The sequence below is a fragment of the Aricia agestis genome, chromosome Z (genome assembly GCF_905147365.1).
Source record: "Aricia agestis chromosome Z, ilAriAges1.1, whole genome shotgun sequence".
Classification (NCBI taxonomy): domain Eukaryota; kingdom Metazoa; phylum Arthropoda; class Insecta; order Lepidoptera; family Lycaenidae; genus Aricia; species Aricia agestis.
In genome coordinates, this window is record NC_056428.1 from 6,788,722 (window position 1) to 6,814,598 (window position 25,877).

The window sequence follows — 25,877 nt, forward strand, 5'->3', positions numbered from 1 at the left end:
CCAAGCGCCGTCCTCGTTTTGGCTCATTGACGCCAGGTTCTCTGCTCATCGTGCTGCGACCCACCCTTTCGGCGAAGACAATATCCGAGGGCGCAAGAGTGACTCCCAGTTTGGAGGCCAGCACGGTGACAGCGTGCGTTATACTTTCTCCTGCGACCTCCGGAACATTATTAATATCCAGGTCTGTCAACAGCGCATCCTGGTCCCTGTCGTTAAGCTCGACCTTCAACTGCTCAACCGTCTTCTCCAGCTCTACTACGGTCCTCCCCATCTCTACATTCCCCGCGCCGACGCCGCCTTTCTCGAGCACATCAAGTGTCTTCTCTACTGTGTTTAACCACGTAGATAAGTCCACAATGGTTGTTCTCAACATTGCCATCTCCTCACGACATCCGCGCAGCTCTATGATACAGTCAGCAAACTCACGGCGAAACTCTGCCAGGCTGTTGACTCCCAAATCAGTATCATCCGTGGTAGTTGTCGATCCACTCATTTCATCTAACGAGCCACCGACTGTGGGGACTACTCTGGCAGGTTCAGGGCATGCAGTGAGACCTCTCACAGGCGTCAGGGTGTTGTCACCACGTCTATCAGTTTTTTTGCAAATGGGACAGGCCCAGTCGTCTCCAACATTAGCCTTAGCTGGTAATGCAAGACAATTCTTGTGGAACTTTGTGCAGCACGAACTACAGGCCACTGTTGCAGACTTTCCGAAGGATTTCAAGCAAGTGCCACATTTTGTTTTATCCATTAGGGAAAGGTTTGAAAATCCTCTGGGTTAAGTAGCTTGTTCCGGGATAGCTTAAACAGATGGCGCTATTGAGGGTTTTTTAATTCATATATTCACCAACAGATGGCGCTATTTCTACAAGGTCACTAGTGCGTAGAGCTTCTGAACACTAGATGTCGCTACTATGCAGTAATTTGGTTACTTTACGCTCAAACTCTACCCTCACACTCCAAAAAAGTAGCGTATGACCAAAACAGTTAATTGATTATTTTACTAGGTAAGAGCGTACACAACTAGACACAAACACTAACACAGCTACAACGAATTACGAGTTACGCAATACACATTACAATCTGACTTAAAACATTGTTTAACAAATAAAATCAATTAAAAACACGGAGACCTGTATTCACAGTTTGACGGTTGTGACGTCACCTCAAATATTATCTACATTAACTGTACCTAGTAATGAAATATTTTTTTTTTGATAAGAATTAATGCCATGAGTAAAATAAAGGCATTTAAATGTAGTCAAAAAACATTTTAATAAAAAAACGGTTATTGTGCCTCACTCAACATAGATAGGTATAGTATGTCGGGGCATTTTTTGTAGATATTTAAAAGATCTACAATTACTTAGAACATTTTATGGTTCTATCTTTTATAGTTTAGGCAGCGTACGCGAAAAAAGTAACATTTCTGGTTGATTTTTTACACCTTGCGTCCGAAAATCCCAAATATCTTACGGAACCCTATTTTTTTCCAAAAAAAAATGTAGCCTATGTTCAGCAGAATTAATGTAGGATTCCGATGGTAAAAGAATCTTTCAAATCGGTCCAGTAGTTTCGGAGCCTATTCAAGACAAACAAACAATCAAATCTTTCCTCTTTATAATAGTAGTGTAGATAGATAAGATACTACGACCCTAACGACCATAATAATAAAGATTTACTATCATTTGATTGCTGCTGATTTTATTTACAACATGATATTTTACATCGCCTAAACCCTAACCTGTATGAGGACATGACATCAAACCCCAGCAATAAAAGTATCCACTCTAGTTTTTAATTCGCTATTTACATTCGAGAGCTCGGAGAAATTCCATTTTAATTAATAGACATATACAATATATTCCACTCGTAACAAATAAAAAAACAATAAAGTGACATAAAAGGTAACGGTATTATTTTTATTGAGTACGTGAATATGAGAGTCGGAATTTACGTAAGAATGCACTACATTATTGAATTAACATAACCACCGATATTAATTAAGATTTCAAGCGAATTCTTTAGATAATTCAAACTAATTTATTTAAATTAGGCAATCTAACGTATTTCTTAATCTGGGGGCACGGGAGTGCCCCCGCCAAGATGAGCCAAGCGAAGCGCGCAAGGGCACTACCTACCTTTTCTCGAAACATTTCGTCGTATTTTTGAACCCTCGTAACTTTGGTTTGAATAATGCCAGATAGTTGAAATTTTTAAGATATAATGACATGGGTATAGTTATTAAATGCGCAAATTTTGAATATCGTAGCTATTATACTTTAGATTTTATAGGTGTCCAAAAATCCACAATTTGGTCACTGACTGACCGATCATCAAAACTGTTAGGGTACTTCCTGAAGTCTTAGAAAGCTGAAATTTGGTATGTAACATAATATTAGTACTGAAACAATATATAAAATTATCAAACCCAACTTAATCCGTACCATTATAGAGCAAAATTAGGCAAAAAATTGTGTTTTTTGTATGGGAGCCCCCCTTAATTTTTTATTTTATTTTAATATTATTATTAAATATTAAAGTAGACATATAACTAAGAACTTTGAGAAAAAATCAAGTACCTACCTGTTGCCATTATTTATATAGAGCAAAAAAGGCCAAAAAATCACGTTTGTTGTATGGGAGCCCCCCTTAAATATAAATTTCATTTTGTTTTTAGTATTTGTTGTTACAGCGGCAACAGATATACATAATCTGTGAAAATTTCAACTCTCTAGCTATGACCGTTCTTAAGTTACAGCCTGGAGACAGACAGACGGACAGACATCGAAGTCTCAGTATTAGGGTCCCGTTTCTACCCTATGGGTACGGAACTTTAAAAAATGAACCAAAAGAAAAAAACAACGTAAACCAGCTTACAAAAAGAAATGAAATCCCACCAAAAACATTTTCATGTAAAAATGTTGCCAAGATGAGAACATAATATTATAGTTCGTCGTGTCAAAAAGTAGTGAGATCTCATGTAGAGCCAAGTTTCTAACCTTACATACTCAACCCTAAATCTAAAAACCTTAATTTTACCCTAAAGCACGGCAAAATATTTGATAATAATATTATAATGTGTCAGCCGCACGAGAAGAATCTAAAAACTCTACACATTAGTCAAAATCGGTGGCTTGGCCCTAAAAGGAACACGTACACTCCCTAAAGTATTATCACTTATTTTTGTTACACTCTGTATATTAATACGCGAGCGAAAAACTTTGTATCCCTTTTGACGAAAAATGCGGAATCGTAGGTGAATGAAATTTTGCACAGTTATAGTTTATATGGTGAAGTAGTGCATCGAGCTAATATTATTTTGAAATTATGCTTTTTTAACAATTTTTTAACAAATAAAACATTACACACACTACAATACGCACACTCAAGAAGATGACAGATTTTTGAGTTACAAACCTATACATACGAATTTATACTCTTTTATTTATGGTTGAAGTCTGTTGACAAGAAGTTGACAAATTGAAAATGGATTATAGGTTTTTTTATAGAATCTTAGATACTATTAGACAATGCTCACACGGCCAGTCTGAGATCAGCTGAGTCCTAGAAACAAGAGTTGAAAAAAAATATGATAAAGTCAATATTTTTTTACAAAATATAGGTAGTAGTCCTAATGTCGTTAAAACTAAGGTCGAATTTCGACTATTGGGCGATCTCTAGTAATATGAAATCAAACATCAACTACGTATCGAGCAAGATATTCTCCATAAAACCACTTTACTCCCTGTAATGCAAAATATCCTCCATAAATTCAAGGTAATTGCTATAAATATTTTCAAATAAGTGTTAGAGGCACCCGTGGGACGGTTGCAAATTTTTTCCCCGAGTCGGCGATCACGCGACGCGCTCGCCGTTTCTTGCCGGGGCTGCATTCCTCTCTCCTTGCATTCCACCTTAGACCTATACGTATGCCTCGTTAGCTATATTGGACCATGTTTCTACACTCTAACTGTTCTTGTTAGCTTACTTGAAATTATACCTACTGAACGCTATTATTGAAATGCACCTACGATTGCTGCTTGGTCTTAGATATTTAAACATCTACAAATTAGTACGATATGAAGTTAGAAATTCTGATTAAGGACCACTCCAAGTTAAGTAACAGCAACAAGTTATTAGAAATATAATTTCGATGAAACATTGTCTTTGGAAGAATAAAACTTAGAACTTGTTCTGTTTATGGTGTATCTCTACAACCAAAGCAGGAAAAACAAGATACGCAATCCAAAGTACTTATCCCTTGTCCATTCAAAGCGAGCCCAACCAAACAATTATTTTTCTGTAATCTAAAATCACTGAATTAGACGTAACGTATGCTCTTAGTTAAACCCTAGTTGATTTTAAGCGACTCCAACAAGTACTTAAGAATGAAACGAAAGAAAAACATTTGCGCAAACATATATTTTTAAAGGTAAATTTTTTCTATTTTAACTAAAATCCAGTTATGTCTGATTTTGAACTTCTAATTTGATCCCGAATTTAAATTTAAACCTTACAGATTGTTAACAGAAACCTAAAGCAATTATAATTAGATCTGCAAGGGTACCTCGCCGTAGGGTGGCGGGCCCGGGGTCGTCGCTCGCGCATGCCTCCTAGCGCGCATTCCTGCCGTCGCTTCCATCAAACACTTGCAACCTTACGCCATGAAACTTTGGATGTTGCATTATAATGCATTCCGAAAAAATGCTACGATTTTTCCGAGAAATAGCATTGAGGATGTTACCATTGATGTTTCTATCAGAATGTTAATGCGATAGTCATTGTGATAAATGTCATAAAGAAATGTTAGTGGCGGTGACCATTGTTATTAAGAATATTTTCTCCTAATTGCCCATACAAATCTGTGTTGAGTCCTGTTATTTTTTATGATACGTGGGAATTGACAGTCAAAGACAGCGACACGGATTTGCCTGAATTAAACACATTCTCAGTAAGGGTGTGAAACAGGTTCTATGTTTTGTTTTTTATTTTTATTTTATTTTTTATATTATATTTTTATGAGGTAAGTATTATATTTTTTATGAGATTCTATGTTCGTATGTATGTATGATTTTTTTCTCCGATATAATCAGTTACACAATCTGGGACATCATCACAGATTAGGTACGACGTTCGACAAAATGTTATTAAAAACCTTATTTATCATAATATTATGAAGCCGAACAGGGAAACCCATTACTCGAGCGAGCGAAAAGGGAAACGAAAAAACCCGCCCTACATTCGCAGAGGAATTTAAAGCAGGGTGTTCGTTTTTCACGTCCTAAACAATTTTGTGGGCCATAAAAATGTTAGTTTCGTGAATGACATTGAAATCCCCGGGGAGTCGGGGATCAATGACAAACGAAATCGTTTTCTTTATAATTTTACGAGGTGTCACATCCAGAACGGACGGGTCGTTTCGTGGCTCCGGCGGGCGCTGGCCGGCGCCAGCGGTTCCGAGAACACAGTGGAATGCGACTGTTTACAACTTTTACCTATTCAGTAACATTTACAATGCGTTCACGTACCGTGCAGTATATCCTTTAATCGGGTTAAGTTTCTATACTTGGACAAGTGCAGTAAGCAGAAGCTGAGTAGCTGTTGTGAAAAATTCTCGTACCACTTGTAGGAAATAGCTTCACTTTGAAATAGACAAAGGAAATAAAATAAATAGTTCAAGAAGATGACAAGTTCTCAAATGCAACAATAATATTTATAGAAATTGACTACCAAAGCAGATGAAGCTCATAGAATAAATGTCATAAAAAAACAATTTGCGAGATATTAACTGTTGAGGTTCACGAGCGTGCCCAGTCCATCCAGAAGAAGTACTCCGATAAAGGTAGGAGAGCACCTCCGGATTACGAGGTAGGTAGTTTAGTCCTCATAAACACTCACGGACCGAACAGTGTCGGATCCGGGCAGTCTGTTAAGTTTATTCCGAAGAGAGACGGTCCCTATCGTATCAGCGAAGTAGTTAGTCCCACGACGTATCTTCTAGAAGGCATTGGACGTTACCACGTGTCACAATTGACACCATACGTTGGCGAATTAGAAGCACCTGTTAGGTGCGTAGGCGCGGGCGACCTCGTAAGTGCTAGTCCGAACGCGGGACGCTAGTTCGAACTAGAGGGGGAGTTTGTAGCGCGTGTGTTAATTGTTACTAATATTGTTTATGTGTGCGTAATATTATTGTCAACGACGCCCGCCAAAACGAGCCGATCTGTTGCATCGAGGCTCGAGGTCAAGGGGCACCGCGGGGTGAAGCGTTCTAGAATGCACCGGCGAGCGCGGCACCCCCGCGCCAGTCGGGACGCGCGAGCGTAAGCTGCACTACTTGATTGTGTACTTTGTTGTTATTATACCTAATTATAGTTATTAGTGAGCCACACCTGTATTTTAGTGCATAAGTAAAGTGAATAAAAGTATTGTGCATTAAACTGTAAAATAAATAAGCAAGCTCGATATAAATAGCATATAATATTATAAGTCTACATGCTCTATCATCTAGTCTACTTAATAATTAAAAGCGTTAAAAACTAAAGCCAAAAATTCGTTTTTGATAAAGTTACAAAGAAAACATGAAAATTGAAATATCTAAGAGCCAGACACATTTCTTTGTTAGCGAATAAAAATATTAAGCAACTGTGTAGAAATATTTAGCTGTCGATAAAGCATTCTATAGTGAGCGTCGAAGCGAGGAAGCGATGAAATAAATCGAAGCGCTTACAAAAATTCCGATGACCACAGAGTCGCGGCGAGAAAAACATTTTCAGCCATCAACTAAGTTATGGTGAATCTGCATTAGAAAAGATCGTCGTCGTGCGGCTGCTAAATGAATTAGTGGCGGCAGGAATGGGGTCGCTCGGTCTGGCTGTGTTGGCATCCGGCCTAACGACGCGGACGGCGCGGGCGCATTCTCCGCTACATGTATCTATTCGCTTCTATTAGAGAAACTCGCATAATCAAAATGTATTTCTTTTCATAAATAATTTTAAGTGCGATTTATCGCGCCGCCGAAACTGTTTACAAGATTTTAAATAATACGAGCCCATCCGACGATTTTAATAATTTTGAAACAATCTCTATAAATCGCCTGCCAAGTTCCACAGATTTCGTGAAGAAAAATTCAGTTGTGGTTTGGTTTCTTTCTTATATTCTTCTTTAGATTAATTCTTATTCAGAAACACAAAACTACTAGGACTTCAATACTTGTTGATACTCACCAGAAGGCTCTCCATACTGAAAACCCGGCGGACTGCAACGGCAAGCTGACCGCTAGTCCTTCTGGGAAATTCTGGATACCGATCCCAATCGCCAAATTTCTGGAACCGAAGAAGTAATATCAATAATGCAAATTATTTTAACAATGTTATAGGAAAATCGTAATACCACAGTTTGGATAATATGCAGTTCCTTTTCAATAACTTAAAATCATAGCAAGAAAGTTGAAAATACGAATTTTAGAAGTGTAGAGAATAACATTAAATTGAAACAATTCCTACTGAGCTAACAAACGATCGCAACAGAATCCTAACACGTGATAAAGCAATCCTAATCTCAAAGTACGTCCAAGAATTCGGTGAGTTGACACAAAACGGATTCTGGCACAAGTGGGAGGAAGCTCGGACATTCCAGCGGAGGACGTTTCCCTCTCCACCTGCACTAGGAATGTAACTGTACAGCCTCCGTCACCGTTAACCTCGACCGTTCCTCGTACAACTGCATATTATGCAACACTGTGAAGGCCGATCTCAATTGTAGGGTTCGATGTCCACAATGTTTTTTTGACAAAAAGTACAGACGTTCTTTTAGGAAGGTAAAATAATATCTTTAAGAATAAATTAAGTACCTAGGCAAATAATAGTACAATTCCCGTAACAAAGCTACGTTAGTACATAACGTGATAAGAAAATTCTTTAGCAGAAAAGGTCGATGCTCTCCTATTTTAAGCCATCACAGTACAATTGAACCTCAGTAGATAGATATAAAGGTACATAGTTGTAACAGTATAGAATTATAGATAGTAGTCGGGGCCATACATGGGCGTACCCAGGTTCTGGGCCAGGGGGGGGGGGGAGAGACGGCAAATTACCCATATTCTGGGCCAGGGGGGCAAATCAGATTTTTTATAAGCTAGGGGTTTATAAAGAATAAAAAATAAATAATTTTTAGTTGTAAAAATATTGTATTGCAATCAAATTGCAAAAATTCGTTTTCTTAATTTTTATAGATAAAAGTAAGTACTACTTAGATAACACTACTCAACAAATTTTCAACTTTTTTTTTATCTGAGTTCTTACTATGTAATTATAATTCCTTGTTATTGGTATAATATAAATATGTAAATAAAATTTTTGGATCACATCTCATTTCCGAGATAAATGAAATTATTCAAACATATGATTTTCTAGTAAAATCAAGCTCATCCGTTAGGTTTTTTTTATGTTTTGATTAAAAAGGGGAAGATTTCTTAGTGCAGCTGGCTTTACGCTTGTATTAAGATTCTGGAGATTCACTAATAAGGCTCCAACAGTAATCTGCTAGCATAACAGGCCCCCATCTTGGAAAAAAATTCAGCCGTATCTTCATGAAAACGGTTCCCATGTTCATGGCTAACTGATCCCATATTTTCGGGTAAAAAGTCTAAATGCGAAGTAAGTAAATGACTTAATATATGATATACATTCCTTTTTAAGGATACAGTCCAACATCAGTTGTATTTTTGGCGAAAGTCAGCGGATTTGTTGTCACCGAGAAAATTCTTTGTCACATCAATAAAAGCTTCCCCTGCTTGTTTTTTAGTATGATTAAGAGTAAGTTGATGTAAAAGATGAATCTTCGATCAGCTTTCTTACGCCCTACCTACGAATAAGATTCGATTTTGACTTCGATTTTCACCTAACCATAGAGAAAATGGCCTAACAAAACTTTGGTTACGGCAGCAAAATAATTTAATCGGACTCAACCAATTAACCAAATTTATCAATCTTATGTCTTATGTGACTTTCGTGATGGCCAGATTTTGGCGTAAGTTCGCCAAAAATGTAACAAAATAAGTTAGGACTGCTAACATTCACGCCTATCAAATAAAAGTTCATCAAATAAACTAAAGTATAAAGTAAGTTTTGTTTGTAAAATAATCTTATTTTCGAAATACCAGCTACATAAGCATCAAAGTTACGTCCACATTACAGTAGTATACTTATAAGGGACTTAGTAGGGACGTCAACATGACGCTGGCAGCTGCCCCGTCCTGCCCCCCGCTCGGTACGCCCATGGGGCCATATTTTAAGCCACCACAGTGCTTGAATCTTAGTCCATAGATATTCCATAGATATTGAGAAAATTGTACAGAAAAGAGTAAGTACCAAGCACAAACATTTGATAGCAGCAATCTCTCAAAAAGTGGTGAAATTGGACATCTTATACAAGTGTAACGAAACACGAAGACACTAACAACGCAAACCAGCCCGGGAGTCATGTAAAAGGGTTAGGTTAATAAACATGCACGCGGCGGAGCCTTTGAGCGCGGTGAAAGCTGTCCGCGCCATGCGGGTGGCACCGCTACCACATTCTCCGTACACGAAGTGCGCCTCATATTTCCCAACTGAAGAATTAATCTTCGTCTGATCATTGTGATTTCTGTCGTTTAGTGCCAATCGTGCTTCGTAAAGGTAACGAGTGAATAGACTAGGACCTGCGGTGACTTCTTAGTATCTGTTATACGTACATAGTTTCGTCGAGACTAGAAACTTTTGTGATCAGAAGAAGTACCTTCTGCACGTCTATGCCTTGGGCTCTAGTACATATAATAACCATTAAACCTAAAAAATAACATATTTTTTTTTACAAAATGTCATAGGTTAATTAGGCCAGTAACCGGTAAACACTGGTATCCAAAACTTTATTGAAAATTCGTTTAAACTTAAAACATTCTTGTTATAAGGAAAATGTTCATTAGCTGTTATTTGAGTAGTTTTGACCGTTCACTTACAAACGTTAAAAATGAATGGGATTCTAAACTGTATTATCTATGAGTAAGTCCGAATACTGTTTGTATTAAAAGCCGACAAAATGCTTTTAAATATTGAACTTAATTGGTCATCGCACTAATTACTATCAGACGTTTTGTACGTAATTTGCATTTGAAATTAATTATGTTTTGATAACATGTCGTTATTCAACATTTAATGAAGGGAGCATTAGTAAATAGTAGCAAAATTATTTAATTAGCTCAACTGCTGCAGCTGTGCTTCAACCAAACTCATTCAACATAACTGTAACCATTAACATAACTGTTAATGGTTACCGCAATGAGAGGATGTAAATATTGTTACTGAATCCTGAATACCTTTGATGCATAGTCAATAACATAAAGTTCATTAATGATTTGGGATGCTCACAGTGATTTTATTAAGCATCATGTAGATTAGTCGCTGCTGAAGTAGAGAGAAATTATTAAAACGAATACGCAAAGTGTGGACATAATAATATATAATTTATCTTTAATATTGTGTACATTAATAATTGCATTGTAGACAAATAATTTGCAAATTCATTCAATTCCAACCTATGACGTAAACAAAAAAAAAGAAATGACCCATTTGTAACACGGAACAATAAATTAGACGGACTTTTATGCGATCACGCTGCAAATATGCGTGCAGGAATTCCAAATGATCTATTAAAATTTATATCCACGGTTCCACGTAGAGAGGCACCGCCAACCGGGCGAGATACCATTCGGTGAATTTAACAGATTAACGAACTCGCAACCGCGGACTATTATGTCAACACTTTTGTATATTTTTACAAGTGAACGGAGCAATTCCGACTCCGGATATATCCGAATTCCGATTACATCACAGACGAGACCATTTCACTTTCCGACATACCCGGAAATGAATTCCTAAGCGTGATCATACTGCGCGGCCGCCGGCCGGAGACACCGCAAAGTGAATCTTATCCTCGGGAGCTACGATCCTCATTCGTCTTCCGCGAGAATCATCAGAGGCGAGCACTAAACGCCGAAGCGGATGTGAATGTCGGCCGGCGGCATTCGAAATGTGACTCAATCTAGGAAGGTCGAGAGTGCAAAATATGGCCGCCGAAGCACGGGCGGCCGGGAAAGTAGCGGCGACTTTCACGCGGTGCTGGGCCGGGGGCCGGCGAGGTTCTGCGGCGCGACTGCCCATTGACGACACCGTGACCCACATACCGCAGATCCATTCATGCCCCGGCCTCGCGGTACCACGCGCGCGCAGGACTCGGCCCTCCGCCGCTAACGCGCCGTAGAATTTCTTGCGTAACCTCCGGACGGATGTCGCAATGGTCCCGCGCACCGGGAGACGAGGTCGCGCCGGTGCGTTATATTACACTTGATCAATTAAAACAAGTACGACTTTGTACCTGGGACAGTGTTTACCAATATCGACTGTCGCTTCAATCCGGAACTGGAAATTTTTAAAATTAAAGCCGACATTTAAAAAATATATAAAACTTGAGAGATGTCAAGGGACACCTGGATGGAACGATGTTATAAAAAAGAAAAATACCATCTAGTTGACGCCCAGGATTACTAACAAAGACACTTTTGTGGAATTGTAATAACATTTATTTAAACGTCCAGTAGATATCGCTGTTTATTCTCAAAAACGCCATCTGGTTGACGCCCAGGAATGCTATCAACGCCCTCTGCCCCTACAGCGCAGGAATTAATAAAAATGTGTCGTTACAACTTTTTCCGTCTACTGTCTAGACCATTTTCGCAATGCGCAATAAGGAACTTCGTTCCAATGAATGTTATCAATGCGACTGTTGTTTTAGTTGCCCCCTCGGATATGATTTGCCATTCACATATTTAAGTATGCCACATTGAGGTATGCCATAAATTTCTTTCGCCGATCAACTTTCATTCATATTCTAGACCAGGAATTCGCGGAATCGACGGTGTCACACCGCCGATACTCGATAAGGACAAAATAATCTATTACGCATTTCGGCAGCAAAAACAAAGACCTGCTTTTGTGACATTGTAAGTCTGCAGACACAACAAAGGCTGTTTTTTCATCCGTGCCTGTGTTTTGCTGGTAAACAGTATCCACCAGACGTTCGAAACAATGAACGTAATGAATATGTCTGCCGTTTTCCTCATTACGAATCGTGGAGAACAGTTAGACGGCGTAGAGAAAGAATAATCGCAATTGGTGAGGCGATGCGAGGTATTCGCGCTAGGTATCGAGGAGAATGCAGGCGGTTCGAGAGCTTGTCGCGGGGCGGTCAGGGGGGCGACAGGGGGGAGGGAGGGGGGGGAAGTCTGCCAGACAGCGGGGCTCCGCATGGGAGGCTAGCACAGCCTTTCGCCTTGCATAGCTGAGGTATTAGCGACTAAGCGAACGTTGCTCCACTTCGTTAAAATGCATATATAATATGTAGATGCCAGTTTTATTCCAAGAAATATGTGTTTATTTTATTAGCTTGTTATCTAACGGTGTGGTCTCGAAACGGTTTTGTGAAGCGCGTTCGTTTGTTATTTTCTTCAAATCATTTACGATTAAAGGCACATTTCAAGTTTTCACTTTGCGGTACGCAGTTACATTTTAATTTATTTTAGTTACTTATTTATTATTAGGTTTTGAAGTAGGCTCCTTAGTTTTTGGTCGTTATCCTTCATCTTATCACAATATTGAGGTGTTAGTGATTACGGCTACGTTTTCTATTTCATTATTTAGTAAATCAATTTTTTTTATTTCATTATTTAATAAATTCTTCCGCCATTTTCACTTTGCTCTACTTTATTTAGGTCCTTATAAAGTTTTCTTATTTATTTTTAATCTACTATATATTTCAATTATTATACAATCCACTGCTTTTTTAATTAACAATAATATTATAATTTGTGTTTTTGGAAGCTTATAAAACAACTCTAGCGTTTAAAGTTAATTAAATAGAGCAAATCGTACATAGTAATTTCATACGAAGTGTGACCGTTACATGTGAAAATTGTTCGAATCCAAGTCGGCCAACATGAATAGTAATTATTGCTAACGTTTAATACGAGACGAACAGAGCGAACCGCGCAGACAGGCAAAAACAGTATCATAGGTACATTGTCAAATCGCTAATGTGTACATTGAGGTCCGTTTGCTTTACCTCGGAGTTACTACGAGAGTGATCCTAACATCGTTGGCATAAGGTTACTGTCGGAGGTGGAATAAATATGAACGATCGGCAGATCGTGGTCCGGTGGTTATCGCGTCGAGTCTTGACCCGGAGCTTGTGGGTCGATAGTACAATTCACAGTGAAGCAACTAAATCATTGTTGCCTCACTGACTTAGGTTTTTCCATTTATTCATCTGGAATCTGGATATCGAGTTCTAAGGAGTACTAACTAGGAGTTAGGACTCCTTAGAACTCGATTACGGACTCCTTAGAAATAGGCGTTGGTGACACCATGCCATAAGGATGAGATGCTTGAATTGCTTAACTTCTTGATTGTCCTGTTCTATAGTCTATAGTCTATAGACTACAACAGAGTAGACAGCAGGTACTCGTATCTTTGATACCAAGAATACTCTACCAGAGGACATTTACCAGAGGAGAGTTGCCACATCAACAATATCTAAAGGATAATATTATAATTATTGTTGATATAACGCGAAGGAGTCATAGTCAGCAGTTCGCAGTCTTTATTTGATTTGTCTTCGGACAGAAAAATCCTACGACTTTTACATTGCGTTTGGCCACTGATTTCAAGTCATTTCTTGAAATCAACAGGTTGTATCTTGACTAGCGACATTTTCACATTAAAAAAAAAATATTTTTATCACCTTACAGTTGGGGAGGGGAAGAGGGGATTTCGGGACAAGCTCGAGCGTGTCAAATTAAGCTTGTATAGGCTTCCGACATGTGTCTAGTTATCATGGTATACAATCAGATTTCTCACGTGGTGTGTTAATTTTTTTTTAAATATTTAAATGTCATCGGATCTGTCAGATTAAGATAGGGGATGTTTAGTATGTACCCCGAAGTAGCTAGTATAAATCACTGACGATACAAAGGTTAGGACATTATAAAATTAAAAAAATAAAGCTTCATATTTTCCTAACTAAGCTTCGCAGATATTTTATTTTGCACTAAACTAAATGATTCTACCTTGTTGTCTAAAATACCTAAACAAGCAATTTTCTTAATATGTATATTGTATATGTATATATTTTTTCAAAACTTTAAAATGGCTGCAGTTTCTGACCCACCGCTAAAATAAAAAAGGCTCTTATTATTTTTTTATCAGCTTTACTTAATGTGAAAAACCTACTAGGTTTCCAATAACTCCATGACTTCCCCCTACTATTACGAATCCATCAACGTATTTTCATTATCTATCATTTTTTTAAATTTGTATATTGCCCACAGATGCAACTCTAACTTGACCTAAGCCATTCTTTCAGATACTAAATCTGTATAGTATTATGAAATATCATCAGCTCTACATGTGTGGATTGAATTAGACAACTCCTTCTAACAGATTCCACAATGGATGACACGTGTTCTTCTTTGAATTCTTTGGAAATATATTTTATCTATCGCAATACTTAGGTATTTCATTTTACGAATCAATACCACGCTAAACAAACGCTCTTACCTTGGCTCTTACATAAGTTTATGACTGTCCTGGAAAATGTGTACTTCTTGGCACTTTCTTCTTCTTTGCCTCTCTAATTGATTGGAAGTTTGTCAAGTTTCCAACCTTTCCTCAGCATCATCATTACGTCTATTTGCCACCTTCCAAGTAGGTACCTCCTGGTTCCTACACGACAATATGATTTGGCTTTTACACACAGTCGAAGTAGAGTGTAGACCTTACTTGACGATGTTATTTTTGTAGCATTCCGTTCATTGTTCTCATGCATAAACATTCGTTTGTTTTACGTGAAATCATTTTGAAATGCAAAACAGCGCCTAACAAAGGTAAAACTAGCCCTATGTTAAAGTGCATCGAGATCGGCATCGGCGCCGCGCACGTCACGCGGCCGCATTCCACGGCGCCTTCATTCATGTCGAGCGAGTGAAAGGCGACGATAAGACCTCTGGAAGGAGCGAGAGAGGAGACCGAGCGCCGTTACCCTGTATGGGAATGCAATTCGTAAGCGCACGCGCACGGATTTGATGCCGGACTCGCTGTGTTTCATCTTACGCTCGCACGATGGCGTTCGACCTGGGCTATCTGCCGATGTTTGCATACTGGCGGTGTGATTTGATCGATCGCCGGTTTCCTGTGAGAAACGCAGGTTGTTTGTCCAGCCAGGTGGCTTTGTGCATTACCTTTGGGTAGGTGCTGCAGTACCGAGATAAACATCACGTTGTCAATTATTGTCACAATTTGAAAAACAAAATTAAATCCGTAAGGACTAAGGACGTAAGTAAGTGAGGCCTTTGCATGAAGGATCTAAAACTTGTAAGTTGTAGGGTTGTAATTAAATAAGAACAATGTAAGCTCCAGTAAGCAGTAGGTAATTGAACTAATTGGCAACATTGGAAATCCAACCAACAAAGGCATCTAGCAGCAAGCAAAATTAATCTTAATAAAAGTATGATTAATTGGTTTCTTAACAGTGATTGCAAGTATTTATGTAGTACTCAATGTTGGAGATTTCAGAGGTGAAAAAATGCTACAGTCCCTTACATCTTACCCCGTTATTTGTTTGTTTTTTTTTTACTATCTTTCAGATACTGGTGAAATATTATAATACGTGAATATAGATTTTGATGTTTCTGTTTGATATAATAACTTGTATGTCTATAATTTGAGAACATTAGGAACGGAATGAACGTGTGTGGTATTGGTAACATCAAAAATAAAAGATAATGCAATAAAAGAATTAAGAAAATATACCAATTCATTTGGACAGAAAATAATTACGGATTGTAGAAAATTTGTCATTTCACAATACACATTTCTCGCGGGCCGTAGACGAGAATTTTTATGTGTCGGCCAAAGATGTAAACAACCAAATCTAATTCAAGAATAATCTCGTATTTTGAGGTTACTGCGTCTGCTTGCAAGATGTCTCGCTAAAAAATGACTCAATCGTCTACGAAAAATATATTTTTGGTAAATGGAAGACACGAATGAGATTTTATTGCACGCTAATAAAATCGCAACGAATTTATTTATTAACGTACTCTGGTTTATATTAAAAAAGTTAATAATACAACATAATAAGAAACAAAGATGTACGATATTAAGTAGCTAATAAATATGTCCCGACTGTTGTGTACAGTCAAGATGAAAACTTATCATTGAAAAAAACTGAAACTTATGGATTAGATAAAACCTAAGATATAGAGCATTTGGAGAAGGGAAAAGAAAGAGTGAAACTTTTATTATACTATTGTAACTTTATACGTGGGAGAGCCATGCTTCGGCACGAATGGGCCGGCTCGACCGGATAAATACCACGTTCTCACAGAAAACCGGCGTGAAACAGCGTTTGCGCTGTGTTTCGCCGAGTGAGTGAGTTTACCGGAGGCCAAATCCCCTACCCTATTCCCTTTCCTACCCTCCCCTATTCCCTTCCCTTCCCTACCCTCCCCTATTACCCTATTCCCTCTTAAAAGGCCGGCAACGCACATGCAGCTCTTCTGATGCTGCGAGTGTCCATGGGCGACGGAAGTTGCTTTCCATCAGGTGACCCGTTTGCTCGTTTGCCCCCTTATTTCATTAAAAAAAAAAAAACTGCAATAACGTAACAATTTCGAGATAACTGATTGCAGAAACAAAACATCAATAATTTATTTATAATAATGGAGTCACCCTCTTCCCATAAGGAAATGTACACACAAACAGAAACCTTTTTGCCTCAAGGATTTGCTTCAAGGATAGAGACTCAACTATTGCAATATTTCAATAAAATAAGCAAGGTACGAGTAACATCAAGATGTACGATGATCATAATTCATTGAAACATTGTAGTTGATTATTAGCAGTAAAACAGGTATATAGGACAAAGGTGCTATTATCTGTGCGAAGGCTTATTCAGTCTAATGGATCGTGAGGAATGCTGCATTGTTGAAGGAAATCCGCCATGGCGCCTAGAATGCGCTGTCATAGTATGCCACATACAACCACGTTTTCCTTGTAATATTTTCCGTTGCACGTTAAGGCGCAGACAGCTGCCAATTTGACATCTTTGTGCAGTTTTCTAGACGTATGTATTTCATTGATTGGCACAAAAAAAATATATGTGATTTTTGATTATATTTGGAAAAGCTTGTCCGATTTAAATAATAAAATAATGTACTCCTACTGGATGAAAAAAAATACCAAAGTCACATCTTTCGGGAACTTTAAACAGTTCTAACTAAAGTAATAATACAATCTATGCTTTAAAAATTTGTTTATTTGATACCTTTTACAAAAATCCAAAGATTGCCCGATTTAATTTTCGGCTCTGACATCTAGATTTCCCACAATATTTATTTTTCCTCTAACAAACGAAAAATATATCCACGCTTCTGAGTGAACATTTCACATCTCTCTCTCGCGCATGAAAACCGACAGTGTTCGCTGAGGCGCGGTGCTATGTGGACGTGTGACGGATTTCGCTCTGCCGATATTGTGATTTTAGTGTAATTGAAGCGTTTAGTTCTTAAAATTTGTATATAGGTATTTCTCATTGTTTTATAGTATATTAAGTTTATTCTGTAAATATTTGAAATTATATTGCGCGTCTGTAAAAATGGGTGACAAGAAAAAGAAAAGACGTCCAGCAAAAAAGCGACAGCTTCGTGAAAGCCACAAATACATGATGGAAGTAAAAGTAAGTTCAATTTTATCTACTTTCTAGTTGCGTACGTCTTTATTAAAAAAAAAACGAACAATTACGACCCCGAATCAAAATATTTCGTCACTCTCAATGTGTTTTAGGATAGCCAGGATCGTTGTGTCAAATAAAACATAAAAAAAACTGTATTACGATTGATTACGATTTACGAAAATCCTCTAAGATTCGAACCATAGACCTTGGAAATTGACATAATAATGTTATCACAATCGTTGTGATAACATTATATCAATTTCCAATCGGCCTATGGTTCGAATCTTAGAGGATTTTCGTAAATCGTAATACAGTTTTTTATGTTTTATTTTATCACTGATAATAATTTTGCTTTGTATCTGAACATTTATGTTGGAGTTTTGCACTCCAAAATAAATGTTCAAAAAGTTAAAAAATCACCACTCATAAAGTTGATTATTTCGTTAGCCTAAATAAGTTTTAGCGTCGCGCGTCGGGGATCGTTCTGATAAATCAATATTCAATCGGTCTATGGATCGAGTTTCAGAGAATTTTCGTAATACTTTTTATGGTTTTTTTTTATCACTATTAGCACAGAATAAATAATAGTACAAGTAAGTACTATAATTAGGTACTATAAGTTCATTTTGCTTTGAATCTGAAGTTTTATTTAGGCCTTTATTATTTAAATTTTTATTTCAGGCGGCGGAAAACCATGGATAGTGCAATTATTGATAACCCAAATGAATCACCAAATTCCAATTCAGATCCAGCGGCAGGTAGTATGTTGGAAAGGTAATATAAGTTTATTTATCTACTTATTATAAGTTGTAACCAAACGTCCTTCACGACTACGAAACACAGCGCAAGGGCTGTTTCACGCCGGTTTTCCTGTGAGTCCGTGGTATTTCTCTGGTCGAGTCGGCCCATTCGTGCCAAAGCATGGCTCATTCATTGTATTTTTTATGATCCAGTTTATCTATTACAAGCTATTTTAGCCTTTTTATGATATTATTATGATTTAATTTTTTTCCAGTCGACCGAAAACGATGGAATTAGATAATAACACAGTGGAAAATGTAGCAAATGCCGATCGCAATATAGCGACGGGTAGTATTTTAAAAAGGCAAGTATATTTTTACAATTACGATAGGCTAGGTAAATATAGATATAATAAGTTTATTACTATTTGAGCGCGATGCGATTGCGCGATTCTTTCAGCTCTATTCAAGGACATGCTCCGTAAGGGCCGGGACACAAAATCACGGCACGACGACGCGACGTCGTACGGCCCCGGACCGTGTTTTTGTGTCCCGGCCCTAATAGGGTGCGGCTTCACTGCGGAGTAGGGGTGAGCGTTATTTCACGTCACTATAGTTACAATAACTAGCTACATACAGTAACCGAATAACTAGTTTCGAGTCGTATTTATGTAGTAGAGTAGTGATTTTTGTAACGTTTTTATTGCATTGGGTGGTATGAAGTACCGTCGAGCGATCGTCGCGTTGTTTCGTTTGGAGTCGCAGCTAGCGCCCGCCGCCCACTGCACCGGTCGACCTAGCGAGCGACAGCGAGTTTGCTATAGTCCGCGCGGAACTAGTTGGCCGCGCCGCCGGTATGTGAGCATACCGGCGGCGCGGCCAACTAGTTCCGCGCAGATTACCTAGCAAAAATATTAATTAGTTTATATCAATACTAATATTATAATTGGGAAGAGTTTGTTTGTTTGTTTGAACGCGCTAATCTAAGGAACTACTGGTCCGATTTGAAAAAAGGCTATAGGCTATAGGCCCGCGCGCGCGCCTCATCCCGGCGTCACCCCCTTTCATTCCCCCGCGCCGCGAGTGACCTTTCTGCAACGATTTTAAATGGGATAAAATATTGTCATTTAAAAAAAATAACACCCATTTTTTTGGTTAAATGGGCTCTCCTAATGATACCTAAGCCCTGTGGGGCTAAAATGGTAATATTTAGCAATTCCTCTCAATCAATTCAGCAAATGAATTGTCAAAACTGACAAATGTCAAATCAGTGCAAAAATACAAAAATTAATTGCAAGCAGAGTTGCATTTTGCGATATTAGAGAAATGAATCATATTATGATTCGTCTCATGATTCAACAAAGCGACCATTTTAGCCCCGCTGGAATAATTGGGCAGGAAGGTTTAATTGAGAATGTTACTAGGTATGCCAAATTGCTTGAAATTTTGTCACAGTAAAGCCTGTATGTATACAAATACACTAGTTTTTGTTGCAGTCAAAAATACCTTGTAGTTTTGATTTTATAGGCATTCAAAGTTTCGAAAAATATCGATTCCCGCTAACAGTCCCGCGACCGCTTGTGACGTCATATCACAATTTTTCCGCGTGGGTCCTATACAATAAACGTGATTTTTTGCTCTATCTCAATAACGGCAACAGGTAAGCACTTGAAATTATCACCGAGGCCTTAATTATATGTGTACTTTAATAATTAATAATAATATTATATTATGTTACTAATCGGACTCACTTATGAATACACATACCGTTATAGTGCAAAATAGGCCAAAATTTGTGATTTTTGTATAGGAGCCCCCCTTAATTTTTTATTTTATTATAATATTATTATTGATTATTAAAGTACATATATAATTAAGGCCTTGATGAAAATTTCAAGTGCCTACCTGTTGCAGTTATTGAGATAGAGCAAAAAATCACGTTTATTGTATGGGGCCCGCGCGGCGAAATTGTGATATGACGTCACACCGTTACCGGGCGCCCGCGTCGTACAGTTACAACTTGTTTCGTCGGTTAAAAATCACATAACGACCCACCCCTACTACGGAGTGCAGCGTATTAGCCTAATAAAATTTTTAGTATACCTTTTTAATGAAATTAGAAGGCAAACGAGCAAAAGGCTTTTTTAAATATTGAGTTCTGTATAATTTTATCCTAATTCCTATTTCCCAATAATCGAAAAGTTAATCATTTTAATTTATAAAATTTTGTGGTGATCCAGTTTTTAAACTGTTGTTAAATGTCGATGTCTCAAAGTATAAACTTACTTACAGGCTGGAAGAAAAAAGTACCCATGACACTGGACTATGTAGTTTGGAGGCTGAATGTGATGCTGAAAAGCTTATTGTTGAAACTGCACTTCCTCAGAAGAAACCTGATGTCGGAAGAAGAATTATAAGTGTTTCATATTTTTATAAGAGGTTGCAAGAAATTTCTCATCATGGTCCTCTTGGAAGTGCTTTAACTGACATAGAACTAGTAGGTGAAAAGCAAGATGGCCTCAATTCAAAATTCACATTTCTATGCATACTTTGCAATCTAATATTGATAATTGATAGTGACTCAAATGAAGACCATTACATGCCTATCAATAATAATAAGGCAATATTCGTAACCTGAAATATGGAGCTGCCCTTGCACCTTATAAAACCAGGAGTGATTTTTGTCTATATTTAATTTGCCCTGTTTATCTATTTTCCAAAATGTAACTTTTTGTTGTGTTATAGCAGCGTCTACTCCAATGTTATATGCTGTGATGGGACATTTAATTTCTAAAATAGTTTTTTCATCGCAAATTCCATCGGGCGTTGCTCCTAAAAATGGCAAGTCTGTATCTATAAATAGCCCGCAAGGCTTTACTTTAATTCCTTCTTGTAATTCTAAATCTCTTATTGCTTGTTTTTAATTTTTTTGGCCATGTTTGATAGAAGAAACGAAGCTTATTTTTTTTTATATAAAATGTCTTTTACTAGGTTAGCACTTGCAGTGTTGGGTCTTCTTTTTATCACCCGGCCAAAGTTTTCTAATAATTTTCTAATAACTTCATCATGATCACGCTTTGGGTCAAATTTGTGTCTTTGATGGGATATTTCGTATCAGTTTGTAAATTTTTAGCCTATTACAGAAGTTCCGAAGTAGGTGATTTCGGCATTCAATTTTCTCGACACAGGGTTTGTACGTGTTCCTTGTTGAGAGTTCACTGTAAAAGTAGCAGCGCTGAAAGACCTAATTTTTTTTTCTTTTGTATGGGGAAACTCGTGACACTTGCCCTTGCTCATACAAAAGAAAAAAAATCGTCTTTCAGAGCTGCTACTTTCACAGTGAACTCTCTACAAGGAACACGTACACACCCTAAAGTATTATAACTTGTTTTTGTTACATACTGTATATATATATATATATACATACATATATATATATATATATATATATATATATATATATATATATATATATATATATATATATATATATATATATATATATATATATATATATATATATATATATATATATATATATATACAGGGTGTAACAAAAATAAGTGATAATACTTTAGGGTGTGTACGTGTTCCTTGTAGAGAGTTAACTGTGAAAGTAGCAGCTCTGAAAGACGAAAAAAAAATTTCACTTTTGTATGGGCAAGGGCCCGAGCGTCACGAGTTTCCCCATACAAAAGTGAAAAATTTTTTTGGTCTTTCAGCGCTGCTACTTTCACAGTGAACTCTCTACAAGGAACACGTACACACCCTAAAGTATTATCACTTATTTTTGTTACATCCTGTATATATATATATATATATATATATATATATATACATAGCTGGGCATTAACTCGTTAATCCGTTAATCGTTAATTAACGAAGTTAACATTTTGATTAACGGATTAACTTTTAAGTTAACTTTTAAAAATATTAACGGACTGGTTAACTTCCGTTAATATGCAGAAGTCCGTTATTCGTTAATCCAATGCCTACTATTTACCGCACGGCACCGCGGCGCCGCGCGAAAACAGGTTCAGACGAAACAAAAATAATACTAGATATACATTTTCAGGCGCATGCGAGTGAGAAGATATTTGTTTCGTTTTATCATTTCATTATGTTGATAAAGAAGAGTGCAGTATAATTTAGTTACCTAACTAAATTATACTGCACTCTTCTTTATCAACATGCAAATTATTTATAATAACAATAAACTATATCTATAATAATTATTGTATTGTAATTTCTACCTAGAATACAATAATTATAGAAGTATTTTGTTTTGTCCCTAACCTGTTAACTTCCAAAACCTTAAACCAACAGGTTTTGTATGTACACTAACGCAATGATATAAGTTACAACAAGGCCATATTACACATATTAACGGATTAACGATTAACGTTAACTTGCGCTAATTCGTCCGCAGTGTAACGCTTTAACGTTTAACGAAGCTAACATTTTTTTTAACGGATTAACGAAGTTAACTATTTGATTAACGGTGCCCAGTTATGTATATATATATATATATATATATATATATATATATATATATATATATATATATATATATATATATATATATATAGCTGGGCACCGTTAATCAATTATATTATGCATATTCAGTAGGTTTGAGAATCGGCTACTGGGTACTTTAAATATTGATAAGTGCATTTGTTGAATAAATAATAGTAAATTATTATAACCTGAGACTGACGGCGACCATTAAGTTTGTGCGACGGGATGGCGATCAACGTTGCCATGGTGACATACTTACCTATTTACGGCCGTTCCCAATATTTGATCTATCTCTGGTTTTGCCCTACTAGAGATAGGAATAGCTCACAATTGACAAAATATATGTCTCTAATGTCTAATGTGAGCTATTCATATCTCTAGTAGGGCAAAACCAGAGATAGATCATATTATATTGGGAACGGCCGTTAGTCACTTAATTAAAATAATAATATTATCGTAAATATAATATTATGGCAAAGCAACGTTTGCCGGGACAGTAAAAAACGATTCCTGAATTTTGTTTTATATCTTGCTGTACTTATGTAATTGTAATTTTAATGTAAATTGTAATGTAACAGAAAAAATGTTTATGAAAAAATTGAATGTTTTTACGCAGTTGGGTTTTGACATTATTTTATAATATAATAGGTATATTATAAAAGAATAACTGTGTTTTATTTACCATAAGTAAGCCTTACACGTCTACCGGGGACGGGAGAGATCCACCTGTACAGCACGCAGGTATGCCTGCACATGTATACCGGTATGTGTGTGGGACCTGGTCGCCTGCGCAGGTCCAAAAAACTGCACAGGTATATTCCCTCACACATTCCGGTCTACCTGCGTAACGTGTATGGCTTACATTACTACCACAATAGACATAACGAATCAGTATAATATCGACTTCAAACTTTTAAAGATTCCCGCGTATCCTCGAGGACAAACGTGCATTTTTTTGTAAGGTTCAAGCATTTATGCACTTTAGTTTAATGATTATAAAGTTTATTTTCAAGTGCGTTAATATTACCTCTCCGCTGTGCTCCGTTCTATCTGCATTCTGCACTAATCTTCCGCACTCTTATAGTTCGCTCACGGAAGTATAGTACATACTCGTAGTATTTATTTATTACGCGCCATCTATTGAAATCTCTATGCGACAGCTCAATATTAATCAAACCTATCTTTTAGAAGTTCCCGGTTTAGCCGCTAGCAAAGCTGGCGCTGTCTTATCGGACAATTAGGGGGCGTGGCTTAGAAATGCGAATCCTCAAGGTCATTGGCAGTTGTCAGCGTCTTAATCAAATACCACATCTCTGCTGAGATAAATTGTTTTATATTAAACGGAATTGCATGATCGTTACTATCGACATGACTCTTATATTATTAATTCAAGTTTTTAGATCCATAGATCTAAAAGACAAAGCATTCGCAAGAGCACCTAGTAGCATAATAGACCAACATTATTTAAGCCGATATCAGACGGCTCGCTTATAATACGACTATTTATTCGAATGAAATGAAAGAAAATGAAAAATATTTATTTCTAAGTAGGTTAACAAAGTTAACACTTTTAGAACGTCGTGTCTACACGAGGCCTACCACTGGTTCGGGAACTAACCCGGCGAGAAGAACCGGCCGGAATGAATGATCAATCTTTCAATACATGCGGAACTAACGAAAATGAACCGTTCTATATCAGTCTCACGTTACAGGGTAGCAAGTGTTTCTGCACTTTCTGCCTCTTTGATAAATAAGAGTTTGATGGTAAGCTACTCGATCACCTATATTATCGAATACATACGAGTATATTTATAATTAACCGATATTTCGTTACGGAATCTTTTGAATCTAGCGTGTGCAATCTGCATGGTCTCATGCAGATTGTCATAGAAAATAGAGATGGAAGCCTTTCTGAAAAGCACACAATTGCCGTTTGCAGTATATCTAAATTACATACAGCTGCTTATGTTCTATCATTCAAAAGAGCCATTTCACTTAAATATAATATCTGCAATCATTATCCTGATATTGTCTTAAAATTGGCAACGTACCTAATGATTACAAGGATAAGGAAGACCTTAAGTATAATCCAGGCTTTGCAAACTTTGAAAGAATAGGTTAGTGTCACTTAGGACTTACCACTATAAAAGGGACTGTACGAGCAGCATAGTAATGACAGCATAATTATCTGTCATTTGGCGTGGCAGCATGACTGTGCCACCGTACGCTGCCATAATCATTCTTGCACGATTCATTCATCGTCAGCCTCATAGGATATTCCGACCGCATGCCCACAAGTATGCGTTACTCAACCATTCATAACTACCGAATATGCCAAGGGCACAAGCGAACCTCACGCAATCATCTTTCACATCTAAATATACACATTAGTCATTACGCATTTAATACGCAGAAAACTTGACGATATTACGAGAACTGGTCCATCTTGTAGATGTGATTCATAAGTTAGCTATAAACAAATTCAATTTTCCTGTACCCACTTCCTCATACCAACTTAACTGGACAAACTGAGGAAATCTGTTCTGCCATTCTTTTGACTTGTTATTTTGATGTGAGGAAAGCGGCTAAATGAGGTAAGCATAAGCATTTCAATTGATTAAAGAACCTTTTTATATAGGTAAGCATTTTAATTTAATCCCCTTATAATTTTCTATGAATAAGTTGTACATTTTGTATAAGCTCTACAATATACAATCAGAATTTGTCTTCAATTTAGTTTTTTTTAGTTTAGTTTAGATTAATTACATACTTTTATGATTCAGCTTCGCTATG

At 37.2% G+C, this 25,877-nt stretch overlaps 1 protein-coding gene across 1 annotated transcript in view; it reads right to left on the reverse strand.

Annotated features, from left to right (window-relative positions):
- LOC121738897 (zinc transporter ZIP11) overlaps positions 1 to 25,877 on the reverse strand; it is a 92,223-nt gene that overhangs the window by 26,735 nt on the left and 39,611 nt on the right. Inside the window, exon 5 of the mRNA XM_042131165.1 lies at positions 7,230 to 7,328. Coding sequence (XP_041987099.1) covers positions 7,230 to 7,328 — 99 coding nt within the window. The remainder of the gene's footprint in view (positions 1 to 7,229; positions 7,329 to 25,877) is intronic.